Genomic DNA, 24,727 nt, shown 5'->3' with positions numbered 1-24,727 from the left:
CATCTCAGCAATTAGATTTATCGCAGTTTAAATTCCCATCCAATATTTGCTTAGCGGACCCGAACTTTCATTCACCTGCCGGGATTGATATGATATTAGGTGCTGATGTATTCTGGGACCTATTAGGATCTCAGCGCATAAGATTAGGTCAAGGTCAATGTACCCTTACGTTGTGTGAAACTAAGCTTGGATGGTTAGTATGTGGTTCAGTCTCATCTAATCAGTTGTCAAATGTAAAATGCAATTTAATTAACATTGATGAGTCACTTCAACTGAACACATTAAATAATAATGTAAAAGATTTTTACAGGAGGATCAATTATGTTGGCCAGTCACGGTGAACTCTGATAAAATTCTACCTGAATTACGACCAGAAATTTCATTATTCACTACTTCCACGAGTGAAATGTCTTCCAATAATAATCAATTCATAGATTTTAATCGTTTTTCGAATATGTCTAGATTAATACGTGCTACTGCGTACGCCTTGAGATTTATTAAATTCTGTAAAAAGAATAAAATTAGTAATAATTATTTAAGTAAAACGGATTTGCAAGACGCTTTAAATTTACTATTAAGAGTCTCACAACAGGAATCATTTCCAGAGTATTCGTTGCTATTGAACCACCAGCCTTTGTTAAAAAAGAGCCCATTACTCAAATTTAATATTTTTCTTGATAAAAATAACATTATGCGTGTTGGTGGTCGCTTGGGTAACTCAGAGTACCCATATGATAAAAAGTTTCCTATATTAATACAGTCCACACATCAATTTACTAAGTTACTTGTCAATCACGAACATCAGCGACTTAAACACGCAGGGCCTCAGCTGTTACTTGCCTCAATTAGAGAACAATATTGGCCAATCGGTGGCCGTAATCTCGTCAAAGCTTGCTATCGGAAATGCGTAAGGTGCAGTCGTATGAAGGGTCAAGTCATTTCACCTATCATGGGTAATTTACCCAAAAATCGCGTATTATCCAATAGTTTTCCTTTTCAGTCTGTAGGCGTTGATTATGCCGGCCCAATTTATTCTGCTAGCCGTCAAGGTCGTGGATGCAGATTGGTAAAAGTATACATTGTACTTTTTATTTGTTTTTCAACTAAAGCCGTTCATATTGAGCTAGTAGGCGATTTGACCAGCAATAATTATTTATTAGCGTTAAGGAGGTTCATTGCACGAAGGGGAAAACCCTTAAATATTTACTCGGATAATGGGACTTCATTTGTTGGTGCTTACAACGAATTATCAAAATTTTTAAAGCATAATTGTAATTCGCTGTCATCGGCTGCCGCCAATGACCAAATTGAATTTCATTTTATACCGGCTTATTCGCCGCATTTCGGAGGCTTATGGGAGGCAGGTGTAAAATCAACCAAATTTCATCTTCAGCGAGTGTTGGGAAATTGTAATTTGACATTTGAGGAACTTTACACAGTTTTAGTTCAAATTGAGGCGATCCTCAACTCCCGACCGCTTACACCTCTATCGCCAGAACCCGAAGACTTCATGCCTCTTACTCCAGGACATTTTATCATCGGACGACCACTGATGTCTTTACCGACTCCTGATCATGGCGACTCTCCTTACAATCACTTAACTCGATTCCAGCGGATCGAACAGTTACGACGGCATTTCTGGTCCAGGTGGAGCAAGGAATATATCTCGGAGCTCCAACAAAGAATAAAATGGCGTACCTGTAAAGATGGCTTGCTTATGAATTCCCTTGTTCTTCTCAAAGAGGACAATCTACCACCATTAAAGTGGAGACTGGGTCGAGTGGTTGCTGTATTCCCTGGTGGTGATGGAGTTAACAGAGTGGCCGATATTAAAACCTCAACAGGAGTGGTCCGAAGGTCTTTCAGTAAAATATGTCCACTTCCAGTAGCCAACGAGTCGTGTTGAAAGGCCAGCTTTCAACGGCCGGGGGCATGTTCAAGACCAAATACTAGTTCTTAAAATAATAGTTTTCTTTTCTTAATTTAAATAATTAACTTTATTATACATTATAATTAACAAATTTTAAGTAGCAACATTTTATTGTAAGTTGTTAATAATCTGTCACTATTGACGTTTATGTTTGTGATTCTCTTGTGAATCTGTTATTAAATGGCTGCGAAGCCTTTGATCACCATTGCGAGTGAATTTATTTTTCCATCCTTCTGAATCCTATTTATCCAACTTGTTAAATATTTAGAAATCTCATATTCTTTATAAACATTTTCTTAATAAAAAGAATTCAAGAGTTCTTAAATGACTATATTTTGATGGAATCAAACAAAATTACCATTTTTGAGACATTCTTGAAAATATTTTTTGGAAGCTCTTAAAAAAGCGAATAAATTTCTTAGGAAATGATTTAATAAATAAAATTAACTGATTGTCTGTAACGTCGGGTTACGAACGATAATTTTGAAAAATTTAAATTGAAATCAATTATTATCAAATAATTATCATTATTATAATTTTAAAATCGTTTAAATGTGGTAATATTTTTTTATTTTTTCCTATCTATTAGGTTAAATACATAAACAGTTTCTTAGACATATTGCGCTATGTAAATAAATCAAGAGTAATATTTGAACAGTATAAACTATTGTTAATCAATCAAAGTCAACGCTGCAAAACAGCGTAGAATTTTTTTTTATATGCTGCAAACTGCTAGAGACATTTTTTTCAGCTACATGCCGTTGCATTAAGACATTCCACTACTAGAACCTGGTATTAAGGCACTCCTCTTTCCATTTTCCGCGAATTTTCAAAGCACTCCAGTCGTCAGGTCGCCAGAGAAAAGTAACGAAAAACTATTAATTAAATTCTCCGAGAGAACCCACAATAAATAAATATTAACGGATGATTATTTTTAAATATTCACCTAAAGAATCATTATTTATTTACTACCGACATTTAAAGTAAAATTTATAGCTAGCACAAAATTGTATTTTAAAGAGGAGAAAATTAAAAATCGCCTGAGTTATGGCCCGAATGTTTGCGAATAACGAAGTAGCGTTAATGCTTTGCGAATGAATCGATTCAGTCACTGCATACTTAAAACGATATTACCATAATTCTTTTTTTTATTGCTAATGTTACTTTAATTTTGTATAAAAATTAATTTTTTTTAAGGTTTTTATATTTTTTTTATGATTCACGCTGTACTCCACACACTACAGAGTAGGTAGAGGGAACATAGTTTAAAGATACTTGGTTCCCGATTTTCCGCCGCATTCTGGAAGCATTGTGCGTTCAGTGGTAGAACTCAACACCGCGCTTTGCCTCGACACTCGACACAAGCGAAGAAATAAAAATATTCCGGTGCCTAGTCGATCGTGGGTTGTCTCTATATTTAATTTTTTTGGCGTCAGATCCTTGGTGACGTTTGTCCACCACGTGACTCGAGGTCTTCCTCTATCCTTTTTTGTTTATGGGATAGCCAGAGCAGTTTTTTGGCGTAACAAGTGTTTTTCTCATCACATGCGACATTTCATCATCTTAAATTCATCTTATCAATATCATTGGCATATAGTATAGACCACCACCACCACCACCACCAGTGTTATGTAAGATAGTCAAGTCAACAAGATCGGTCTTAGTGCCGAGCCCTGATGTACTCCAAACTTAACTTCAAATGGTTCACTAGTTCCAGCCAACTTTCTCGCGTACTAATGCGCTCATGAGCCAGGGATATGCACTACTCCGGTATTTCTTGCGCCCTCATAGCTGGCCAAACTAACCTGCGTGGTATGCCATCAAATACCTTGTCAAAATCTATGAAAATTATGTGAAGATCTTCTTTGCTGGCCCTGTGTTTCTCCACGAGGACTTTGGGGAACAGATACACCGTGAAGCTGATTAAAAAATGTCCAAAAAAATCAATCGACATAGATGAAAATATTTATAACCTCCTTCTGCAAAAAAACCCATTACTTCAGTAACTATAACATGAGAATCGTTCACAATGTTCGAGGCTCGTAAACTTAACGCTCCCACAAAACTGACCTAAGTAAATTAGGGCAAGCAATTTCCTGTCATTGATAGGGTGTAGGCACGTCTTGGCTTTATATGGAGGTAGTTGAGCTTGTAACGTTATTATGGAGACGATTCGATAGAAACTTTGAAATTGAAGTAGTGGACGTGTGAATGGGTGATATGGATTCGAAACTTATTTGAGGGAAAATTAAGTTTTTTAAATAGATATTTATCCTACTCACTATTTTAGAAGAAAGTTCAAAGTGCGGCGTTTAGTTCCGTTATCCTGAACACAACGTTTTAAGTTTCGCAGAGAGTCTAGTAGGTATATATTAGTGGTTGTTGTTTGTTTTTAATTTGGTCATTATACTAGGGATGCCCTTGTAGCATAGCTGCATGACGTCTTAACAGTAAAGGGTTGTGGATACGATTCTCATTTGGGGGAATGAATTATTGCCACTTCTCCGCTCCGGTAACAAGATAAAGCACGGGATTGACACCAAGTTCTTTCTGTTTATCCTGCTTTATGCAGGACACAGCGTGAAGCGTGAAAGAAAATAACCAATTTCTTAACCTAGCCTTAATTTCTTAACATGCTAGAAAAATTTAAACAAAAAAATAGCTAAGGACTAGTCCTAGTCTAGACTAGAGGATAAACAAGGCTTTCGATTTTTATTTAATAAGTGAAAATCAAGTGAAATTTTGCAAATGTGAATATCCCACATATACCTATATACGTATGTATACAGAACAATTCAGACAGTTAGACAGTAATGGTAGCAAATTACCTGAACAGTGATTTATCGCGCTTTGTGAGGAACACGGAACACTGACCTCAATAGATACCGATAAAAACCTTTTTCAGGGAACTTAAACCTACATGGCTTAAGTGCATTATAGAGGAAATGTGGAAAGTATTGAAGAAAAAGTTTTTTATATTTTTTTTTCAGCTTCACGCTGTAACACGCATGAAGCAGGGTAGGCAGAGAAGTTTTGCGAAAAATTCTAAAGACATTATGTATTGTTTAGCGGGATTCAGTACCGCGCTTTACCTCAACACCAGAGTAAAGTAAAAAAGCAAACAAACAACTAGAAAAGACCTGATAATCTTTCAACGGCTGAACATATTTTCCTAGATCATGGCTAAAAATCTCTCTATCTTCTTTTAAAAAAGAAACCCGAAAAACCCAAATACATGTCAAACTTATAACACCTCTCTGGACTAGGATAGACTCCTAGATAGAGAAGTTAAGCTAATAAAAGTATTTAAAAATTAAAATTATATTTTACGTTGAAAAATATAAGAAAGTCCACAGAATTTAATTTTAATATAATATAAAATATCTTTGAGAGGTCAGAACCGGTAAGAAGATAAGATCTCCTTTGTTTCATATTTTTAAGCCCTAGCTTAAAATTTTCTATTGTTACACGCTACCTAACTTAAATTATAAAATGTGAAAGAACTTAAAAAATTATGATAATTTTGGAAATGTATTTTGGAATTGAAATTTTAAGCGCGTGGTTAAATTTCCACTCGAGGAAATATTTAAGAATTTTATTCACCGGAATGTGAAGAAAGGAAGTCTCTGAATAGGGACGGAGTGTCTTAATACTAGGTTCCCAGGTTCCCTCTGCCTATCCTGCTACGAGTTTGTGAGGGATTCTGTGTAAGCTAAAAAAAGTATCTTATTTATTATGGCCAAAAGTAATTAACTTACTAGTAATTAATTAGACGGTCCTATTACGATAAATACGATATTATAGATTAATAACGATTAACTATAAGTATTTGATTATTATTAGTTATCAAATTTGTATCAGAAACACTGAATAATGAATTTTTCTTGTTTTTGATGCTGGCAGAGATCACAGCTAGTTCTAAGAAACAGACTAATTTCTACATGTTTATATTTTCTTTTATCAGCTTCATGCTACACAGAGCAGTGTAGGCAGAGGAAACATAGTGTTAGGACACTCCATTCCCCTCTTTCCGTCGAATTTTCGAGGCAGTGCGTGTTAAGTGTAAGTTATAATTTCTGAAAATTCTCCATTAGTAGTCCGCTCCTCTCCACAATGACCCTAAAATATAAATCTTAGCGTTCTACGTCGTATAGTTGTAACGGAACTTAACGGAAGAGTGAGAACGGAAAAGAGATATACAGAAATTTCAACAGAAACAGAGTGATAAATAATTATACTTTCCCATATATTTGTTACCATATCAGAATATATAAAAACAAATTGTAAAAACATTCTAAAACTCAACTTAGCCTGGTAAGGTATTAACTCCATTATCGAAAAACTATTTTACCTTCAATAGAACGAGCAGAAACTTGCGGCTTATCTTATTATAGCCAGTCAACCGTCCAAAGCTATAACAGAAGTAAAACAAAAGACCTGGGGAAATTGCAAGACTTCTTCACTTAGTAAAAAACTCAAACATGCTAGGCTGGATAAGATAAGGGATAATAAAAAAGATGGCCTCATTTTTAAATCTATAAAAGGCTGCTGCATTATTGTAGGCTGAGAAGTTAGTGTTAAAACACTAGGTTCTTTCCATTTCGAGATTTTTCGAGATATTTTGGCTTTGAGCGATAGAATTTCACATAACATTTTATCTTGTAAAGTGAGGAAATAAAGGTAATTTATTCCCCCGAGTGGGAATCGACCCCACGAACTCCAAGCGAGGAAATGAAATATATAAAAATTTCAGTTTCACGCTGTATCCCGCACGCAGCAGGATAGGCAAAGGGAACCTAGTGTTAAGACACTCCGTTTCCCACTTTCAGCCGAATTCTGGAATCGTTGCGCGTTGATTGGCGGAACCCAAGGCCGCGATTTGAATCGATACCAGAGCGAAGAAATGAAAATATAAATTTAAATAAACTTTTCTTTTCTTCCAATGGGAATCGAATCTACAACCTGTTGCGTTTATATTTGTCATTTGTGCCCCTGCGCCATGACTAGCCTCTTACATTAATAAATACATTAAGAATATTGAAAAAAAAAATCCAAAATAAATATCAATGACAAAATAAATTGATAATGTAACAAAAATCGGTTGTTACAAATTCGAAGCAGGAATGAAATCGTAAGTTCATTAGTCTATGTAACAGGTAAGGCGTGTCGTTTTGTCCGCACCTACTGTGACGTCATAGGTATAGAAGTAAATCAATTTCACACCTTAACCCGCACACTGCCGGGTATGCAGAGAAATCTAGTGTTACAACACTCCGTTCTCCACTTTCTGCCGTCGCGTTAGAGCCACACCCAATGCGCAAATATAGCCTCAAAAAATGGCAATATTTTTTTTACTTAAATAGCTTTTTTAATCACTCTATACTCAGTTGGTTACGAATTGTTTAGTATTATGTAAGAGTATCGATGTAACAGCCTTCAGAACTAGGTCCACGCGAACTCAAACATTAACTCCGTCACCGGTAAAGCGATATAAAAAACTTCGTATATCTAAAAATAGGATAACTATGATATTGAAATAGCGGATTCAATTACATATAAATATACGTTTAATATATACTTAAAATGCTTAAAATAAATTAAGTTATATAATCATACGAAATATGGCCAGCAACCTCGTTTGCTTCTCTTTCTTCTTCTTTGTCTCTTAGTGCTATAGTATATCCCCCAAGAGATTCAGGTGTCTACGCCCAATATCTTCCGTTGAGAATCACTTAGGCACTTAGCAATGGAAGATTTTTGTATCTGTATATCCATATCATAGCCATTTACTTGAAAAATATTTTCATATTCTTACTAATATAACCTTTCTACACTTTCAATCTTAACATCCATAATACATCTATCCTAAACAAACATTTCTCTCTAATATATGCTGTCGACGTAGACATATTTAAAAAAATATATAGTTCTTCTTTACATATTGCGAAAAGTATTCATATAGTCTTATGTTTGATATTTTAATTTTTTTTACGTATAATATTTTTATAATTATTGTACTACTAGCGGACGCGCGCAGCTTCGCTTACGTATTTAGGGGTGAATTCTAATAAACCATGAAACATGTGTTCAATGAAATATTTTTAAGAGTCTAAATTTCAAATTTTATAAAAATCGGTGGCGATTTAAGATTTTTTCCATACAAACTTTCAACCCCTTATTTGCACCCTTATGGAAAGAATTCTAGAAAACCATGAAACACGCCTCAGTCATTTAAATACTTATAAACTTACCTCAGTCATTTAAATACTTTTAAGAGTCTGAATTTCAAATTTTATAAGAATCGGTGCCGATTTAAATTTTTTTCCATACAAACTTTCAACCCCTATTTCGCCCCTTTAGGGTTAAAATTTTCCAAAATCCCTTCTTAGTGGATGTCCAGATAACGAAAGTAAACATTTGTCTAAATTTCACGTTTCTACGCACAGCGGTTACGGCTTTGCGTGCGTCTTACCTCAGTCAGTGAGGACAAGTCCTTTTATATATATAGACAACCAAATTATGTTATTCTATACTGTAAAGTTTTATCCAAATCGGTTCAGTAATTTTAGTGTGAAAATGGAACAAACATCTAAAATCACAAATTTTCATATTTATATTATTATTTTTACTATTCCTAACACATACGAAGATTGTTTATAAATTGTTAAATATAGTACATAAATTATGAATAAACTACTTCTATTCTATACTGCAATTGTTGTAGTTTCAACAACGAACAGAGGAATTTAAATTGACAATTTTCAACTCTGGACGGTATTTTCCTTTGAGTCCCGAAGTTACATTAGCTAGAAGATTTTGCACTGGATTTGGTCTCCTTCTAACATATTTGTTGCTTTTGTTCTTAGTATATAAATATATAGTAAAAAAATCTATATTAACATTCAATGCTATACCAACCTAGGATGGACAACATTAGAATAGATCGACAGTTTGGCAATTTTGACAAACGTAAATGAAATTCGATAACCTAATAAATTAGTTCATCTAGCAAAATATTTTTCCAATTGAAAAAAAAAAATAGTTTCTTCAAATAAATAGTTTTTCGTTGATCCAATAATGATATAAGTGGCTGGATCCCATTTTAATGGGTGGTATAAGATATTGCTCATAAATAGAATATTTTTTTTAGAAAAGTGTTTTATATTATAATTTATTCTTATTTTACCTCATGAATAAAAATACACACAATATAACCAAAATGAATGATTATTATGAGAAAGTCGAGGCTCAAAGTAAATAATAATACAGATAGTGGGTTCGATTTCATCTCAGACTTAACAAAATACGTTTTATTTATTATTTTAACATTAGTAGGTTCCCTTTGCCTACCCCTATTCATATAAGAGACGTGTTAATTAAAAAAAATGACTATATAATGACTTCAATGGGTTACAATATAGTAACTCACTTCTATACAAATATGTTGGCTTTGCGAGCAACAATTGCATCATTGTAAACCTCGGAATTAACCTTTAACTATGGACGTGATTTTTTTATAACATACATATGGACGTCGGGTCTGTCAGACCAGTGTATTTATTGGTCATATTCCGGCTGTTTTTTAAAGGAAGAAGACAATTTTATGTTTTAATTTACATGAATAGCCTCAAGTCAAGCAAAATCAATATAAATAAAATCTTCTTTTTATTAAAGTTTACGCATCACAACGATTTAAGTAACTTAAAGTCACAATTTCAGTGTTTGGCCACATGGGATGACTCTTAAGAAAATAATAGTATAAAAAAAAGACAGATAATAAAATAAATATTTTTTTAACAAAATATAAAGTCTAACAAATAAAAAAAATAAAGAAATTACATCTTATGTTATAAAATAAAAATTTTGACAACACCTCAAGATAAGGTATTATTGAACATCGATACACAATGGCTTTCAACATTGTAGGCAAACAGGACGATTGCAGTCAACATAAGTATGTGTTGTGTTTCTATATATCTTTTGGGGGCAAAGTGTACATGTTTTTCAAGATCCCAAAACTATTTTTTTACCTTCATGTTCAATAAATGATAGATCAGATCGCGAAACGCGAGTCAAAGTCATTCTCAATTCTTAGAGTAGTTTGGTATATGAAACGCGTCTTTTTATTTGATAAAGTGCTATTTTCTTTATAAAATGTCGTCGTCCAATTCATTTGTTTGATGTTGATTATAAAGTACCGATATTTTTGTCCCTGACGTGCTAGGTCGATCATTTTTTTCTATTTTATCATAAAAACCAAAAAATTGAATCTTTTTTAGGTAAATAATATTTATATTACTAAAATATATAACAAACAATGCCAAACAATATATGATATAAAACAATAAAAACATTTGAATACAAATAATACAATTAAAATATTAAAGTATATTTTGTAATATTATAAAAATATATGGCGTTTTGAAATCATTCATGTATGGGAAACATGGACGTCGGGTCTGACAGACCCAGGCCCCGTTTAGAAAGTTAAATACTCACGTGCTTTGAACCCGGAGACACAACCACTGCTATCTACATTCATTTTGTCATTGACACGAAAGGTACTGAGAGACTCAGTGGCGGAGGTCACCAAGAAGTGGCCGATTTGTAGAATTCGTAGATTTGTCTGGTCTGTCAGACCCGACGTCCATACTTAAAGGTTAAACTGCACTCATGCTGTATCTTTCTATATAAATGTAACGATATCGCTACTTCGTATAAAGTTCTACCACTATAGGACTTAAAATCCCATTTTCTTTCATTTTTGTAGGTATTTTGTGAAATCCAGCCTTCTATCAAATATATGCCAAATTTTACGACCATTTGCTTCAACCTGGAGGCTGTCGAGGTCCAGAGGTACAGGCGTATGACTTAGCCGTAGCGCTTGGCGCTCCGCACTCTCTGTCAACCCTGGGGACCAGGAAGATAGACCACTAAAGAAAAAAGGGCCAGTACTTTAGGAATAAATCTATTAAAGCCTTAAATCGTCTTAGCATTTAGCCTCCACTACGCTACAAAAGACTATACACCTTCAATTATATAGGGATCGCATAGAAAATATACAGAAGTCACTCGATCATTTTATTTAGTAAAATATTTACAAATCCTATATCTTATAAAACAAAGTCGCTTTTCGTGTCTGTCTGAACTTTCTAACTCTTCTTCTTCTAAACCACCCAACGGATTTTTATGCGGTTTTCACCATTAGGTCGAGTATTTCTCAGGGAAGGTTTATATATAGTTTATGATTTGTACATTCTTATGTAAATTAACATAAATACGATAAATGTGTCTAAAGTCCTACCCGTTGAGACACTTTCGCGCATGCGCCGCTTTAATGGTAAGTACTACATGAAAATAATGTACTGGAGTATTGTTCCTCTTAATAAGATCTACAAAAAAGTCCGCGACAGCATATTTTTATCTTTTAAGAATAACGTGTAGTGATCATATTTCTGTCTAAAAATAGTAATTTCAATATATTTTTTATTGTGAGGGATATTTTTCCATAATGGTATTAATCCTTATCCTTTAAAATACTTTATTAATTTTCTACGTTAAACGAAGATAAAATTTGCTTTTTACACTATTTCGAAATTGCGAATAGTATTAGAGAAAAACGCATTTAATTGTTGACACATCCCGCCGTTGACACATCAGCTGTATGTTACTCAAGTTTCACTTATCCCTTACTCTCAGCATATAAATAAGTATATTAGTTACGTTGGCCATTTAATGTAGATCAAAACTGTCTTTTGCTGTTTTTTTTTATTTTAATAAGTACTTTAGAAGTTGTTACAATATCAAAACAGTCATCGGTGGTTCAGTGGTAGAATGCTCGCATGCACGCGGGCGGCCCGGGTTCGATTGCCGGCCAATGCATTCTATTTAATTTTCCTCACAGGCAGCCACGTAGTGCTTGCTTTTCGTCAGGGACAGAATACCCTCTTCAGCATTAACCACAAGCTCGAAAAGAAAACCCGCCCGCTATGGAGGCATAGCAACGAAGATTTAGATGCGTTTGCACGTATTGGATAATTGGAGTTGAATGTATTATTTCAGCGCGATATATTTGGTTTCATATTTTTTGTAGTAGTTATTGGTAGGTAGGTTTTTGTTTATAATTTCTTCCGTTTAAAAATAGTCACTTAACTATCTAAAAATAGTCATCCTATATCTTATAAAACAAAGTCGCTTTTTGTGTCTGTCTGAACTTTCTAACTCTTCTTCTTCTAAACCACCCAACGGATTTTCATGTGGTTTTCACCATTAGGTCGAGTATTTTTCAGGGAAGGTTTATATATAGTTTATTATTTGTACATTCTTTTGTAAATTAACATAAATACGATAAATGTGTATAAAGTCCTACCCGCTGAGACACTTTGGCGCATGCGCTGCTTTAATGGTAAATACTACATGAAAAAAATGTACTGGAGTATTGTTCCTCTTAATAAGATCTACAAAAAAGTCCGCGATGGCATATTCATATCTTTTAAGAATAACGTGTAGTGATCATATTTCTGTCTAAAAATAGTAATTTCAATATATTTTTTATTGTGAGGGATATTTTTCCATAATGGTATTAATCCTTATCCTTTAAAATACTTTATTAAATTTCTACGTTAAACGAAGATAAAATTTGCTTTTTAAACTATTTCGAAATTGCGAATAGTTTTAGAGAAAAACGCATTTAATTATTGACACATCACGCCGTTCACACATCAGCTGTATGTTACTCAAGTTTCACTTATCCCTTACTCTCAGCATATAAATAAGTATATTAGTTACGTTGGCCATTTAATGTAGATCAAAACTGTCATTTACTGTTTTTCATTTTAATAAGTACTTTAGAAGTTGTTACAATATCAAAAAATCCTTGCTGCGAAACGCGCCTCGCGACGTTATGCTTATACAAGCGAGTCCGCCGCGCCCGCCTGCCTTACACGCATCGGTGGTTCAGTGGTACAATGCTCGCCTGCCACGCGGGCAGCCCGGGTTCAATTCCCGGCCGATGCATTCTATTTAATTTTCGTCACAGGCAGCCACGTAGTGCTTGCTTTTCATCAGGGACAGAATACCCTCTTCAGCATTAACCACAAGCTCGAAAAAAAAAACCCGCCTGCCTTTATAGCAACGAAGATTTAGATGCGTTTGCACGTATTGGATAATTCGAGTTGAATGTATTATTTAATGTCATTTAACTATCTAAAAATAGTAATTTAAATATATTTTAATAAGTACTTGAAAAGATTAGTATCACAGATATAAAATTACGGTACCTACTTAAAAATCCTTGCTGTGTAAAACAATTGGAAAATCCTTATTGAAACAACGAAAATGCGGGTTGCATTAGGGTTTAATTAATTTTCACATTATCTTAAGTGCTTTGCAAACCTACATTATATGAATATTCCAGTAGTAAAAGCGGGCGAAGCCGCAAGGGGGTCGCTAGTTATATATATTCCTTCTTTATCCATTTATTTTATCTCCTAATGTACCCTGTCACATTTTGAAAGAAAAATCTGAAAAAGTAACACCCTCGTCATACTTGAATCCACTAAGGGATTTTAGTGACATTTCAGCTATGTCCAGTCAAAATTGTTTTATTAATCTTCTTATACGCTTACATGACAAATATGACAAACGTAGATTTAACCCTATTGGGTACTACGTCGTGGGGGTACAAGTGCGTCGAAAACGTGATGGTTGGGGGTTCCATTTCCACTAAACCACGATATTTAATATTTTTATGTCCTCGCTCTGTTAACAACGCAAGCTTGGTGTTGAGTTCCACCTCCCAACACGCAATGCCACAAGCATTCGGTGGAAATTGGAGAATGGAGTGTCTTAAGATCAGGTTCCTTCTACCCTACCTTACTACATGAGGGGTACAGTGTGAAATTAAAAAAACACCATATATATGAAAGATGTATAAAAAAGCATAAATACATATATTATGTATGATATATATCGCTAGCAATTCCATTCTGATATTGTATGTAAATATGGAGGAAAGCGTTATATAAAGTATAATAATTCTTGTCTAAGCTACTAGAAGAGATGTTCAGACTTCAGTTATTGGCATATGATTATAAATATTTTATTATAAGTGAAGTGTTCTTTAGTGACATAAACAGTTGCTTAGAAAAATAAAAATTTTATTCTAGTTTCTTTGTTAAAAATAAACTAATAAATATTGAAATATCATTTTTTTTACGTTCTAGGTCGGTTTCCTACTAGAGGAAATTAAATATTTAAAGTTTTCACTCAATACACAATGCCCTTTAGAAGTCGGCGGAAAATGGGGAACGGAGTGTCTTAACGCTAGGTTAGGTATAAAACCTTGTAAAAATATGACTAATTCACATATTAATAAAGAAATTATTATACCAATTACATTTTTCAAATCTATTTTAGTTCTAATAAGGCTTTAAAATATCTTGTGCAAAGGCTTTCCCGTTCCAAAGCACAGTACAACAGGTGCGCGTTTTCATTCGGTCGCCACCGTCGTAGCGAACGGACGTATACGTTGGGAGAAAGTTGATTTAAATATTCCGTTTTATACGTTTCAGTTAAAAAATAACGGGTTTTTTTATAAAAAAAAAACAATCGTTGACATTGAACTAACTAACAGTTTGTAGTGAAAAGTGATCATTGTTGGAATTTTCATTGTAAGGTAGGATTGCTTTTAAATAATAATTTTTGATAATTTTCTTTTTTGATTATTAAGTTGGTAAAAGTGTAAAATATACTTTTTTTATAACATTTGAATATAATTATTGTTTTAGTATGCGAAAATTCTTTATTTATAAAACGTATATTAGGATAGTTTTGAAGCTAAAATAAGAAAACTCTGAAGGAAACTTTTTTTTCAAAGTTCAGTTTATTGGTTTAATTTGTTTACGCAAGTTGCTTGAAATTTTTAACACCTCCTTGAAAAAAATAAAATAATATTTTTCTATAAAATATATATTTATTTTTTCGTTAATTGCGTTACATTAAAAAAGAAAATATCATTCTTATTAATAAAAACCTTTTTCTATGTCAAATTTTGAATCCGAATTAAATATAATTAGAATATTTTATAAAGTATGTATTATTGTATAATAGATAATAAAAAAATCCTAGAAATCCACTAATAACTATAGCTTATCGTGATTAATGAGTACTACACGGAAAGCTTACGATGCTGATTTATTTTAGTTTTTTTTAAATTTACTTATTTGGACAGACGTTTGTGATTTAACTTTTTTTCCTCTTAAAATATATTATAAATTATTATTTGGACGGTACGCGCGATAGCTGTATGTTCAATTTTCAAACCTCATTACCAATGAGTATTACAAGTTTTCTCCGCCACGCGGAAATCAATGTTTCTCACTAAGGCAGAAAAATTGCGGCTTTGAATTCTTGAGAATCAGGTGAAGAGAGAAGAGAGAAGGAGGATTTTAAAGCAAAATTCTCTACTTTTATCGTGAACCGGAATAAATCGTGAACTTGCGAAAAAAATGAGCTCTTTTCTAAAATTAATAACTTTTTTTAGTTGTGCTATAATAATTTTAAACTTTAACTACTATCTAGCAGTTACAGTTTTGTGGCAATAGGTTAGAGACAACTCTTCTAGTTGTATGTGTATTTAGACTAGAAAAATGGAATTAGATAATTAAAAGAAAGCTTGAATGGTACTAAAACCAGCGGGAACCTAGTGTTAAAACACTCCGTTCCCCCCCGGAAATTTCGAAAACGGTGTGTCTTAACGCTAAATTACCCTGCTTCATGGAGAAGATGCGTCATTTTAAAAAAAAAGCACTTTCATAACAAAATTACGTTAGAAATGTCATGCGGAAGTCAATTAATCATTTTCCTTCGCGTAATAAGGCGGCTGACATTTAAACTAGCTAGAAGAACATTTAATTATTATGACAACATTTAAATGATTTCATAGAAATGATACATGTTTATTAATGAATTATTTCAAATGGAATCAGTTTATTTATGAAGAGTAAAGAAAAAGATTTTTTGTGTGAAATATTAAAAAATATATATTTAAAGATAAGTTTTCAGTAAAAATATTGTTAACTAAAAAAAGGCTGTTAATTATAAAATAATAGCACCGTTACAGAGTCTTACTGCAAATATAACGGTTGTGGCTTGAATTTCCATTCAGATGGACAAATGGGGAACGGAAGTGTCTAAGTAGTAACAGCACATCTTAACACCCTTTGCCTACCCTGTAGTGAACAAAATACAGAGTGAATCTTTAAAAACTAGGCGCGGCTACTAGACTAAGGTGCCTTGAGAACGGAGTGTTTAAACTCTACGTTTTCTCTGCTTATCCTGATTGATAAAGATATGTCCTGCATCTCTTTAAAGTTCGCGAGTAACCTTTATAAAACAAACAATATGCAAATAGTAAATGAATTTACCAACTCTCCCGAAATCAAATAAAAGCCTACATTAAGGGAGAAATGTTCGTACCCCCAGAACCAATAGATGGGTAATTAGATTTCGATCAGAGTGAAAATAAAAGAACTTTGTACTGACTGCTCCTGCTTTTGATCTTAAGCATTCGGCCCAATGTTACGAAAAGTTTGGCCAATTTGGCCAAGGTTGACGCTTTTATATGCTTTTAGACGTCCACGTCCACTTTATTGAATGAGTAAAATATATATATTTTAGATCATATTGTATAATATATACCTATATTTAGATTTTGCTTGAATTCCCATAACGGCCATTAATGATAAATGTGTTATATTATAGCAGGGTAGGCAGAGGGAACCTGGGAACCTAATCCTAAGACACACCGTGCCCGCTAACATTCTACACATTGCAAAACCTACTCATGAAATATAATACGTGTAATATTAATACTAAGAACAGATATTAATTAGCCTCTAGAATGACGTACTTTGGGTAAGTCTAAATATATGCAATGTTTCTGCTGTGTTTTCAAGTAAAATAGCGGTATAGGCAGAGATTTTTAAGTGTTAGAACACTCCCATTGTGGGTGAAAAGTGAAGAAGTTTTTTTTTTATTATATGTACAGATAAATGCACGAGCTTATTTAATTTATCTTTACAATTAAATTGCCATTTCGATACTTGATTATGTTTGTTTAAGAGTAGACGAATAAATAATTTAAATCTATGTATTTAGCTTGTGGATCAACTTCGGTGAGGCTAAGGTTATTTATAAGAATTACTATTTTAAGAATAGTCCGACTATTTATCTTAAATAATCATATAAATATTTTGGCAACGCAATCAAACGATATGAGTAGGTACAAATTCAAATAAATTGACGTAATTATAACACGAATAGTACCTCCGGTATCTATCTACTAAGGTAAGTGAGAACTTACAATGAAAATTCTGATAAAAATCTGAAAAGTGAAAATTTCTAGATATTTCATAGAAAAAATATTACAACCTAATATTTATAATTTATTTCATACAAAAAGAGTACACCCGCAAACTTTAATTGGTCAACTTTATTCTCCTCATAATCAAAACCTGTATGGTACTTTCTGTAAACCTATAATTATGATATTTGACAAAAAATGTATAGTATATTTTTCGTCCAAGCTCTACCAAAGCTTATATATTGTCAAAATAGGTTCTCTTTATCTTCTTCCCCCATTATATGTGAATCAAAGTTCAGAAGAAGGAATGGAGTGTTTCAACACCAGGTTCCCTCGCCAGCCTACCCTGCTGTGTGCGGGATACAGCGTGAAGATGATTTTAACAAAAATTATTTCATAAATATTAATTTACTTTAGTGCATATCTTTTAATGGGTACGAGTTAATTACTCGTGCGTTTAATTGTATTGGGGATTATAATACAATTGAATACCAATTTCGATTTCATTGCATTATTGTTATTGTGTAATTTTATAAACCGTCGTAGCACAGCGGCACAGTTTCTGAATGTAAAAACGACGATTATGGGTTCGATTTCTACTTGGAGTAATGAGGTCCAAGTCCAAGTCCAAACCAATTTTTGTTTCTATATTTTAATACAATTATTTTACATATTAATTCGAATCTGCGACTGCCCCCATATAATGCAGATACGAATCAATTACAGTCTTAAAAAATCAATTAAATCAGCCTTCACCTTCAGTTCCCCACATTCCGCCGAATTCGGAAGGCATTGCTTGTTGAGTGGCGGAACTCAACGCCGCACTTCTACCTCGACACCAGAACGAAGAAAGGGAAATATTACAGTCTGTTAAATTAGTACTGTTAAATTTTAGTATATTTTAGAAAATATGTAGCGAAACAAGCATAAGGTATTGTTAGAATTAATTATAAAGCGAGTCCAACCAGCTATTTATATGACGGGGCCTTTTAAGCTTTAAGAGGGATGAAATTAATTTAATACTTAGTTTTATCACAGAGTGAGTACTAAGTACTAATAAAAATATCCTACATAAAATAATAGTACATTTTTATTTTATAGTAAAAGTTTAAAAATATAAGTATTTTATAGCTTTTATAACATTTTATAATAATATTTGTCTTGATTTTGATCGATGAAGCCGTCATTGGACTGTAAACGCGATGGTTGTGGATTCGATTCCCACTCTAGGGGATCAATTATTATTTCTTAATATTTTCATTTCTTCGCTGTGGCACCAAGGCAAAGGCCCATCTTTGAGTTCCACCGTTCAACACGCAATGCCTCGAAAAATTCGGCGGAAATTGAGGAATGGAATGTTTTAACACTATGTTCCCTCGGCCTACCCTACTGGGCGCGGGATGTTGATTAATTTTTTTTATTTGGAACTAACATCAATCCTCACAAGCTTTCACATTTATAATATTAGTTATTAGGATTATTATTTTAAAATTAAAATAAGCTTTAATTAATTATACTCGTAGCTTTAAAAAATATATATAAATCGCCAATGAACATAGAAAGGTCAGTATCATCAATTCGATGGGAAGTCAACAATGAGTCGAGTGGCACTTCTGCAAAAAAAGCCGGAAGCAAAACTCGACAATTGTCTCTTAAAATTTTTTTTTTACAACATTTTTAAGGTCATCTAGTTTAAAAGTAATATAAAGTTTTATAAAAAAGTTTTCAAGACTTTTTTAATAAAAGAGCAGCTTCCTGTTTTTTCCGTATACCACGGTAGACCGATAGAGCTTAGGGATAAGACATTCCGTTTCCTATTTTCGAGACATTGCGTGTTGAAAATGGTAGATAACAACTCCGCGTTTTGTCTTACTAGAGCATGAAAATAATTAATTCTGTCGAGTGAACATTGAATCCCCAACATTAAATACACCATCATAATGACAGGTGATATCCATCCCATGATATTGATTTTGGAGTTTCACGCTTTATCACGCACGTAGCAGGGCAGGCAAAAGGAACCTGGAAGCCTAGTGTCAATACACTCCGTTCCCATTGCTACTAGTATACACCCATTATTAATAGTCATACTTCCCACCGAATTTTGGAGTCACTGTGTGTTGAGTGGCAGAATACAACGCCGTGCTCTGTCTCGATACCAGAGCAAGAAAATGAAAATATTAATTATTTAATTTCCTCGAGCGGAGAATCGCATCTACAACTTCTCGTGTTTCTGCCCTTACGCTACGAATGGCCTACTGGAACTTCGATCAAAGATTTACATAAAATAAAACAGATATTACGTAAAAGTATTTGCAAGCTATCTCTGATTTATTTAGAAAAACAAATTTAAGAAGAGTAGTAAAATTGAACGCCGTCGTTCACCCTGTATAACGGGATCGGACAATACAATCTTCTCGACAGCGGCGCGGCGTGACCTTTGTAGCAAATGCTTTTACGTCTCTAGGGTATTATCTATTCTGTTTTTGTTGCAAGAGAATAGGATGCAAATAAACGTTTTATTGCAATTGATAGTTGTACTTTCGAATGCTGCTTGGGGGAACGAATTATTTTTGTAACAAAGCAAAGTTACGAAAATTGAGCTGAAAAACAAGAAAATAAGTATCTTGACAAAAATATCATCTTAATAAATTATTTTATGTAAGGAGTTCAGTTTTCCATTTTTAATAAATACTGAATTAATATTTAAACTTTTGTTTCCATTTTCTGTTCTGGTTAAATGTGAAACGCGGCGTTGAGCCCTGTTAAGCAATTTCTTTATTCAATTAAGCTCTAAAAAAAACTATAGAATATTTAAAAGCATACACTTCTATATTAACTTCACAGTATAAGACAGCTGTTATTTTTCACATACAGAAATACCTATTTATTTCTATTATACTTATTAATATCGTATTATTAGCACCGTTACCTTGACATTGTATTGATATTAAATCTTTTATTAAATCGATATGATGTAAGGAATAAGTTCTAGAAACTTTAAATTATAGTTTAACTCATTGAGGTTGAGTTGGTTGCTAGTTCGAATCATACTCAGGGAAATAATTATATATAAATTATATATATTGTTAGAAATTGGAAGCGGTGAGCGTTTTAAAAAAAATATGATAAAAATACATACCGTCTATATGTTTCTAACGTATTCGGAAAGATATCTCTTTGTGATACGTATCACCCAATAACAACACTACACACGAGCTACAATTTCACTGAATTTTACAGTTTTTTTACATACATCTACCCTCTTTTACACGAGTACGCTAACAATATTTATTCTTCATCGCGTTAAGAAGCGCGGGTTTAGCGACCCATATTAAAATTGCTATGAAACTTATAAAAATTATTGAAAATCACTTTTTATTACAAAAAAAAAACAATAAAATCTTCCATTTACTTACGAGAAATATGTCCCTCTGGTACGATACCGACCCGAGGTCGCGCCACCAACGCTAACTTTTTTTCTCATTTTGCACAGAGGCACAAATGTTAAACTGTAAGCGCAACAGGATGTGGGTTCGATTGTCGCCGAAATGAAATCCTTAATATTTTCATTTTCTCGCTCTGGTGACGAGGCAAAGCGTGATCTTACTGACCATTAGGTTCCCATGAGCGTGGGATACTGCGTGAAGCTAAAAAAATATTAATTATTTACATGATATTACATTTTAAATTTAAAGTAAACAATGGTTTACCCAAAGTTTGATCGTACGATAAACGACAGATAATTACTCCCAACTAAGCTGGTTTTAGGTATTTATATAGTGAATGTGACAGACTTCCGAGACCCATTTAGCAGGAACCGGAACTTCATTGTTAGAGTTGACGCCACCATGACTAACGTTGATTACAAATGTGTTAGAGTACCGCGATGGTAGTATATTCGATTCTCATTGAAGGGAATTCTTGAGTTTAAAAAATAGATAAAAATAGATTAAAAATAGCAGTTCAGCAAAAAATAAATTGCCGAAAAAACTAAAGCTTACCAACAGGTGTACCTCACATTTGCCAAGTATATAAATATATTTAGAAACATGAAAAACTATATTATTTGTCATACATTTGTTGTCTTGTGTAATTCAACATAATTTTTAATATTTGAATATTATTTTTTTTTAGTTCACGCTGTGTGTCTCCTGTTTATAACAGGTGAAAGTAATCTAGTGTTATGACACTCCGTTCTCAACCTTGGACCCAATTTTTGAGACTCTCTGTCTGAACTGTCTCTAATATAAGATACATAGAATTTATAATCGCTTAAAGGATTTACACATAGAGAAAATAATAATTAGAAGAAAATTTGATCTAAATTCTGGTATATTCATATTATCTGAAATAGAGTTCTCAAATAGAGCACTGTATTTAAAACCTTTCTTTAGGAACTCACATATTAAAATTTTGACTAAATTTACTATTTATAATTTAAATTAGCTTCAAAAGTATAATCAGCCTAACTAAATTTCTTCCAAAAATACCAAATACTAAAAAAATATACTTTAAAAGCTCGCCTTTTACATAGACAATTGAATCCAATCGAATTTAAAGCTGCCGGGGACAAGTTTAAAATAGAAACCACTGGTCGGACCAGTTCGCAATGGAAGGGACGTTTGAAAGACAAAAGGAATGCCTAGATTCGTATTGTTTTGCTTAATCATTTATTCCAATTGTTCAATTGCTGGGAAGAGTGGTTGTAGATTATGAGGTTCTAGATTTGAAGCTCGAGTTGGGCAATTTATATATGTTGGTTGCGATGGTAACCCGTATTTCACGCGTCAATCTAGTATGCATAAACATTAATTAAAAAACCTTTTTTTTAAAAAAAACTTTCTAGATATTATTCGTAGTGTATTGTATTTTTCAAATCAAGCCCTTTAATCTGATATCGATATTAGGTGGGTTGCTCAAAAATATGTATCCGCCATTTTGTGGCGGCGGCCATTTTGGGTTAAAATTAATATTGATTATTTGCAATTTCATAGTCACTAGCTTCTATTAAATAGATGTCATGCATACTAAAAACACTATTCCACTTTTAGGATGTTTCCGATTGAAATATAATATTTGTAACAAGATAAAGTGTCAGCGTGAATTCTGCCACTTAGCACGCAAATTTAGCACTCATTTACTTACCCTGCTTTATGCGGGATGCAGAGAAAAAATCTATTAAAAAAATGTCTAAAATGTATTATATAGGTTACTATTTATATATTTTTAAATTGTTTTTTCATTTACTAAAATATCTCATTTGTTCAACTTCAATTAAGGAGAATAGCAACGAAAAACAATGAAAATCAATTGCATTGAATCTCGCTTAATTTATTTCGAGAAGCGACTGATAGACAATTTCAACTGTTGAATCACAACAGTTTTAATGATGCGTTACTTACTTTCATCTCGAACTGAGCGAAATAAGATTTAATTATTATTTTTTATTTATTGTTTTATTCTCGTTTGAAAAAAATAGTAGACTAGACTAGAGAGAGAGACTAGAGAGAGAGACTAGAGAGAGAGACTAGAGAGTAGACTTAGCTTTTGAGACAGCGAATGTAGGTTCGATTTCCACTCGGAGGAATAAATTACTTTTCTAATAAATCTATCTTCTCGGTAATAGGACAATGTATGATAAAAATTGCATTGATATTGGGGAAAAAGTATTCCTGTCTATTAGTGTCTCAACACTACCCGAATAGTGTGGAATAGAAGTGTATTATATTAAGGTTCCCTTGTTCCCTATACTTATTCTGCTATATACATCCTGTACATGCAGCATCAAGTTTAAAAATATAAATTTAAAGTTGTGCTAATGCTTAATTAAAGTAACAGTACAGTTTTATCACTAAATTATTAAAAAAAATCCGTATTAAAACAGCGAGACTACCGTAAATATAAAAATAATATTACTTTACTATTAAAAATGCATAATTTTAATAAAATGAAACAGTTCAAAGTGTGCAATATTAAATCGCCTGCATACAAAGATAATCCGCATATAGCGTCCGATTATACTGAGTAGCCTACTCGTAAGCTCGTGGACTGCATTATTACATTTTTAATATACGAGTAGGTATGTAGCTTTAATATTTTTTTTATCTTTATATAATATATTGTATTGCTAAATATGAATCTTGATGGGAATAGTGTCGTAACACTAGGTACCCAAGTTCCCTCTGTCTACTTAGTAACGGAGAAAACGGCGTCAAGTTTCGGATCGCATATTTAGGGTTTTGTATTCGAATGTGATAACAGAAGTCTATAAATTCTTCCTTCTATGTATTAGCGGCGTTGGGTTCCGCCCCGTTACACACTGCCTCAAGAATTTGGCAGAAAGTAGAAAACGAAAATATTCTTATGGGGAGCGGAGAATCTCACTTCCCAGGTTCCCTCTGACTTCCCTACTATGTGCGGTATACAGCGTTAAGCTAAAATAATGTAAATAAATAAATAAATTTACTTAGAAAATCGAAATAACGTCTCAGCTCATACTTCAGTGTGTTTCTTAACTTGGCAAACAAACTCGGGCTGTATCGAGAACGTGATAGTGACTGATCCGAGGTATAACTGAGTGTAGCTTTCGAAGGCCATTTTTAATGTAAAAATTGAGTAAATATAAAGAATGTAAAGAAGGAAAATATATATTTAGGGATATTATAACAAAAACAAGCGTTTTTTTTTGTTAGCAAGATTTACTTATAAAATTTAAGGTTTACCAATAAGTAGATTTAAAGATTTTTTTAGCTCAACACTGTATCTCACACATAGTAGGGTGATGTAAGTAGATAGGAACCCAGTGTTACGACACTACGTTCCCATTTCTGCCATATTCTGAAGGCATGCGTGTACCCACATTTAAATAATTAATAGAAAGAAGAATTATAGACTTATTTTATCGCATTCGAATACAATATCTATAAAAAAATAAATTTACAAGAAAACAGGATGGCGATAAACGTTTTTATAACTATTAGGTGTGCCAATAACGAACTAGTATATGACATGTCAAAAGATGAAATACAACGTTCGCGGAAATGGACAGAAGCCAAAAAAACAGAGAAAATTGATAGACTCCAAACATTGTACGCGGTGGATAAACTATTCGTTCATATTTAAACGACAAGTGAAATGAACTTTATTTATTTATATTCTTTTCAGTTTCACGCTGTATCACGCATGTAGCAGGATAGGCAGACGGTACCTAGTGATAAAACACTTCGTTCCCTTCTTTCCATCGAATTTTAGAAGCATTGGTGTCGAGGCAAAGCGTGCCATGAGGAACAGAGTGTCTTAACAGGTTTAATAGGTTAGGTTCCTCCCTCTGTCTATACAGCGTAAAGCTAATTAATTTTATTGGTTTATTGTTATATTATGTTTGTTTTTTGACATATTTTTAAAGAGAAATTCACAGTAAAATAAGTGAT

The 24,727-nt window shown here is 33.0% G+C and overlaps 2 protein-coding genes across 4 annotated transcripts in view; both read left to right on the top strand.

Annotated features, from left to right (window-relative positions):
* The first annotated feature begins 338 nt into the window (after positions 1-338).
* On the top strand, positions 339-2,135 carry LOC146534312 (uncharacterized). The gene has a single exon (XM_085192752.1). The coding sequence runs from the start codon at positions 407-409 to the stop codon at positions 1,904-1,906; it is 1,500 nt and encodes a 499-aa protein (XP_085048878.1). The 5' UTR covers positions 339-406; the 3' UTR covers positions 1,907-2,135.
* Positions 2,136-14,437: 12,302 nt separating this feature from the next.
* The window catches only part of 5-HT2B (5-hydroxytryptamine receptor 2B), an 83,275-nt gene continuing 72,985 nt past the window's right edge, over positions 14,438-24,727 (top strand). For all 3 annotated transcript variants that reach the window (XM_085192750.1, XM_085192751.1, XM_085192749.1), the window contains exon 1: positions 14,438-14,606. The gene's annotated coding sequence lies outside the window, so the exon portion shown is untranslated. The remainder of the gene's footprint in view (positions 14,607-24,727) is intronic.

The sequence above is a fragment of the Heliconius melpomene genome, chromosome 11, assembly GCF_056956725.1.
Source record: "Heliconius melpomene rosina isolate 202511_hmr_F chromosome 11, ASM5695672v1, whole genome shotgun sequence".
NCBI lineage: Eukaryota > Metazoa > Arthropoda > Insecta > Lepidoptera > Nymphalidae > Heliconius > Heliconius melpomene.
This window is presented reverse-complemented; position numbering and strand designations above follow the sequence as displayed.

What these genes read in the sequence shown, in the direction of transcription:
- LOC146534312 (XM_085192752.1), top strand. Translation starts at nt 407, where the DNA reads ATGTCTTCCAATAATAATCAATTCATAGATTTTAATCGTTTTTCGAAT.